We start from the raw sequence: 5,339 nt of genomic DNA, 5'->3' as shown, positions 1-5,339 counted from the left end.
AACAATCTCAGTGTATGTTCAGGCTCCTGATACAGCTGGTCATGATTTAGACTGGTATAGATGCTTGCCACACCTTGTCTCAGTGTGGTGTGGGCAGCTCTAGAGTATAAGGTTTTCCTCACTGACATAAAAATTGCTGTGCTGTCCAAGGCTAGAGGAGATGCTGCATAGTCTCCTGGCCGCCAAGGCTAATGCTATGCTGGACTGTACCACAACAGCCTTGCAATCACTAGAAGAGAAATAGTGCTCTAGTTCAATGAGGGATGGCGATCGTGATGGTCTAAGTCCAAATAAATCTGTCCCTATGAGCTTCAGGGTTCAACCAGTTAGAGAACTCTGACCTAGGAATGAAAGCCTTTGGGTTTTCTTTGGAGAAGGGCAATGAGGGGGGGGGGTCTGGTTCTGAACTGCAACACACAGTCTTCAGGAACTTTCATTCCTTGCTCCCTGGCAAGCGGTGTCTTACTTTTCTCTCTGCTGTCTGAGGTTGGTGGAAGGACAATGGAAGAATTCAGCAATGGTGACTGAGTCTGTGGATTCAGGCCTGGCGGCATTATTGTATTCACCCTGATGCTGGGTTTCATTGTGTCAGTGCTGTTACTGGGTCTCAAATATGACACCTAGACTTACTCCCTTCTCTTCCATAAAGAACATTTCTTCCCATGATGCTTAGACGTGGAACAGTAAGTTAGACATAGCAAGTTGGCTCAATGATGCTTTCAATGCATCTTATTGTTGTTGTAAGTCAAGGAACTTATTCTCAGTGTGGCTTCCATATCTCTTCTGAAGGAAGTTGAATGTGTGATGATATGTACAAATTGGTGTGCCTGTGGGAGACATTCCTGGAGGATCTTACTCACCTTAGTGATTTATGTCTTTATTTATTTTGGATCCAAGTATTAATTGCTGTTATAAAGAAACTTGTTTCTGAAGATGGACCGTTTGGCCGTAAAACTTGCTTACTTATTTGTTCATTATGGAAACATTTTTGCAGACTCAGGTTTATCATCATTGCTACCAATAACTTTCAATCTAAGGAAAATGTTCATAGAACTGGGGACATGAACAGCAATCAACACATTTCCCAGTAGCTGGAAGCAGTGGCCAGGAATCAGTAGTCTTTATTGCGTTCTTCTTTTGTGGAAATTATTTATTCAGATCTCTAACTCTCATTCTAATTATTCCTCCAAGCATACTATTTTTCTAATTTCTATTATCTAACTCTTCTGATTTGCATTGTTTAAATGTTATTATTGGATTCATCAATGTTCTTATCGCCAAATACCTTTGTATTGAATGGAAACTCTCTGAAGAAAACAAACGAAATAAATAATTTTCATGCTACTTATAGTAGTTAAGGATCTGACACAAACAGCTGAGTCAAATGAAAACTAGAATAACCAAGGAAATACGGATCAGGAAAGGAAGTGCTCTAATCTCCAAGTGCTTGGATAAGAACACTGTAGCTACATGGCCTCATTCGTGCTCACTAAAGAAGTGAGAAAATAGTAGAAGGCCAGAAGCAGCTAGAAAAATGACTTTTTGCCCCATAAGATGTTGCCACACTCTGTATGAGATGTTTCGATTTACTGTTAAGAAAGACCCACAGACCAGCTTTAAGCGAACCTCCAGGAATCCTGCAGAAGATGAAGAGGAAATACTGTAGGAGACATAGGGGTCAAGGGCACCACACCACAACAAAACCCACAGAATCAACTAATCTGGGTTCATAAGGGCTCACAGAGAATGAATCAACAATCAAGCAATGTAGATAAATAGGAAGACATCAGAAAAGCTTCTGCATAGAGAAGTGATCAGGAGAAATAAAGGCAGCTTGTGGCATGTAAACAAATTTTTATAAACCATATTCTTAGTGAGATGTGAACATAAAAATATATAAGGAGTACCTTTCAACTCAACATTTGTAGAACTTGAGCAAAGGTTTGAATGCCTATTTTTCCCAAGTAATGTGGAACTAAGGGCAGTGGAGTACACCTGTAATCCTAGCATTTAGGTCTGAGACAGGCAGCAAATGCTTGTGACACATAGCTAGAAAAGACTTTATCAAGAAAAAGCAAAAAGCACTGAGATTTGGGTGACTGTCATTTCCCACCCAAAATAGCTAAAGTTGTCAAGTATCAGAAGAGAAACCAAAGTGTATCTGCCACTGGAAATATTAAAATGTTGCAGATTTTGCAAAGAATGTCCTGAGTGTTCCCCAGCTAACTAAGGTTGAAAAGGTGAACCGAGCAAGTAAGTGAATTTGACACCAAGCCTGACAATCTTGTCCCACGTGGTGGAAGGGAGAACTGAATCTTACAAGTTGTCCTCAGACTTCTAAACCTGTTCTGTGCCAACACTAACACACACACACACACACACACACACACACACACACACACACAACTCAAACATACACACTAATAAATTAGTAGTAAATGTGCACAAAAGCCATTTTAAAAATAGAGCTATCAATGATGTAATTATAACATCGCTGGATGTGTATTCAAAATTCATACCAGAACCCTCAAGACACACTGTATGTACATTACATCATCCTTCACAAGATTCAAGATGTGTAAAAACATTAATGTCCTTTGAGAGGTTGTGAATAAATAAAATGTATCACATATATTAGATATTATTGGATATTATTCCGTATAAAACTATAGGAAAATATTTCCATATGGCACAGCATAGATGGACTTGGAAGACACCATACAAAATCAAGGAGGCCAGCTCTGAAATGACACTGCACTTCTCCAAATATGTAATAATGAAAATATTCAAACCCAGAGAGAATGATGGTCATTGTGTATGGATGGAGAGTTGGTGGATTGTGAATCTGCTATTTAAATATTCAATCATGACAGATGAATAACTTTTAGACAGATATATTGTACAACACTTCCCGTATAGTTGACCTCATTATGTTGCACATTTAATTTTGTGAGTAGAGTAGATTTATTGCTGAGCATATAAGCCAGTTTTTTTTAAAAAAACTAATAACAAAACTAAATGGAGAAAAGAAACTTTGTATCAGAAGTTTAGTGCCTTGACTGTGCAATTGCTTGCAAGGATATGTCCATGCCACAAATCATATAAAAGTATGAATATGTCTTAATTACGTGGATTTTCTTATGTATCAGTTCTAGAGAGGATTAGTCCAGAGACACAGGGTGGTCCCTCTTTTAAGAAATATATTTTATAAAAATATTTTATTGTCCATTTATTAGGGTAACAACTGTAATTGTAAAAATTTGAAAAACAGGACATTTTTAAAATATATTTAAATGAAGTAGAATCACATTACCTTCACTTCTCTCTTTCCTCCCTACGAGAATAATAATCAGTTTAATTATTCTTAAAGCTGAACTTCATTTTTTGTTTTTAAGCCACTATAAGTAACAATTAGAAACACAACAAATATAAAAATAATCTACAAATAATTACCTGAAAATAATACATATTTTTCTGATGGTTCACTATCATTACCATAAATAGAATTCCATTTTGAAACATTAAGTTGCAAATTAAGTTTTATGTTTGGTACAAAAATAAATATCTCCATTTTCTTTTTAGCATTTTATTTTGTTTTTATTTTCGCTTTTTTCTATTTTGAGAACTTCATACTTTCAATAAACGACTTATAAATAGATAATTCTCGTATCATATCATTAAATTTCCTCTATGTCTCATTTAAGAAATGATAACAACAAGTATAAAAATAAAATATATTTATTATATTATCTAACACCACCAAAGTAAAAGGTCAGGTATGTGGATATACACACACACACACACACACACACACACACACACACACACACAAACATAGTCACATAAACATACATGCAAGAATATTTGTGTATATATTTGCTTAACACATACATGAATTAACAAAGTTACCCTGTCTTAATCTTTCCAAAATTATGTACGATGTATTGATATATATATTACTTGAAATACATAAGCTATAATTCAAAATTACTTCATTTATAATTATCATATAACATTAGAAACCATCCCATAATGTTCTTGCTCATAAATTGATTAAGTGAACTGTAAGCTGAATATAGAAAATGCATTAAGGGTAGCATTTCTGAGATGAACTAAAACAAAGATATGTTCATTAGTTTTATGGTTGAAATTGTCCCATGTTTCTATATCAGATAAGTGTTTTTGAGGCAAGTACCTTTCTCACAAGATCCTTAAATGCTTGTTTCACCTGCTGGTTCCTTAAAGTGTAGATAAAAGGATTCAGCATGGGGGCAACAGAGGTGTTGAGCATCGCCACCCCCTTTGTCAAGGTAACTCCAGCCTTGGCAGATGTTTTCACATACATGAAGATGCAGCTTCCATAGGATATGGAGACAACAATTATGTGTGAGGAGCAGGTTGAGAAGGCCTTTTTCCTTTGCTGGGTTGAGGGAAATTTCAGAATAGTTCTGAGGATATAGATGTAAGAGAGAGTTATCAGCATAAGCGTAGTCATAAGCGTGATCAAAGCTAATATAAAGCTCATGAGTTCTAGGGTACTTGTGTCTGTGCAGGAGATTTGGAGCAAAGGTGCGGAGTCACATGTGAAGTGGTCAATAATGTTGGAGTCACAGAAATCTAGTTCCAAGCCCATGGCCAGTGGTGGAAAAATTACCAAGAAACCAGCCAGCCAGGAGCCGATGATGAGCTGATGACAGATCTTGTTACTCATAATGGTTGTATAGTGGAGGGGCTTGCAGATAGCCACATAGCGATCATAGGACATGGATGCCAGAAGGAAAAACTCTGTTGAACCAAGGAAAATAAAGAAAAATAGTTGTGCAGCACAAGCATTATAGGAGATTGATTTGTCTCCAGTTAGGATGCTGACCAAAAACCTAGGGTTACAGGCAGAAGTAAATGAAATTTCCAAGAAGGAGAAATTCCTGAGGAAGAAATACATGGGGGTCTTCAGGTGGGAATCCAGCAGCGTGAGTGTGATAATGGTTAAATTTCCAATAATGCTGAGCGCATACGTGAGAAACAGAAAAAAGAAAATCACAACCTGAAGGTCAGGATCATCTGTCAGACCCAGGAGGATGAAGTACGTCACTGATGTTCTGTTCCTCATCCCTGACGGTTTGTCTACAATAAATCTGCTCAAATCAACATAGAAAACAAGGAAATAAGAACCTGAGCCAGGAGACAAGCATAGTGTTCTCTTTCTCTCTTTCTCTGTGTGTAACAGTGTCTAAACTTTGATCATATCTTTGAAGACCCATTTTCTATGTTTAAAGCCAGTCTATTCTATGTTTTTACTCTGCCAACATCCATTACTTTTACTATTTTATACAATATAC

The 5,339-nt window shown here is 36.7% G+C and overlaps 1 protein-coding gene across 1 annotated transcript; it reads right to left on the bottom strand.

Moving 5' to 3' along the window:
• Nucleotides 1-4,168: 4,168 nt before the first annotated feature.
• LOC101992673 (olfactory receptor 6C76) lies at nucleotides 4,169-5,131 on the bottom strand. Its single transcript, XM_005372025.2, has one exon. The coding sequence runs from the start codon at nucleotides 5,108-5,110 to the stop codon at nucleotides 4,169-4,171; it is 942 nt and encodes a 313-aa protein (XP_005372082.1). The 5' UTR covers nucleotides 5,111-5,131.
• Between the last annotated feature and the right edge of the window lie 208 nt (nucleotides 5,132-5,339).

This window comes from Microtus ochrogaster, unplaced genomic scaffold (genome assembly GCF_000317375.1).
Source record: "Microtus ochrogaster isolate Prairie Vole_2 unplaced genomic scaffold, MicOch1.0 UNK158, whole genome shotgun sequence".
Lineage (NCBI taxonomy): Eukaryota > Metazoa > Chordata > Mammalia > Rodentia > Cricetidae > Microtus > Microtus ochrogaster.
The sequence above is the reverse complement of the archived record's forward strand: the minus strand, read 5'-3'. Positions and strand labels throughout refer to the sequence as shown.

Coding starts and splice junctions, on each gene's coding strand:
- LOC101992673 (XM_005372025.2), bottom strand. CDS start 5,110: ATGAGGAACAGAACATCAGTGACGTACTTCATCCTCCTGGGTCTGACA.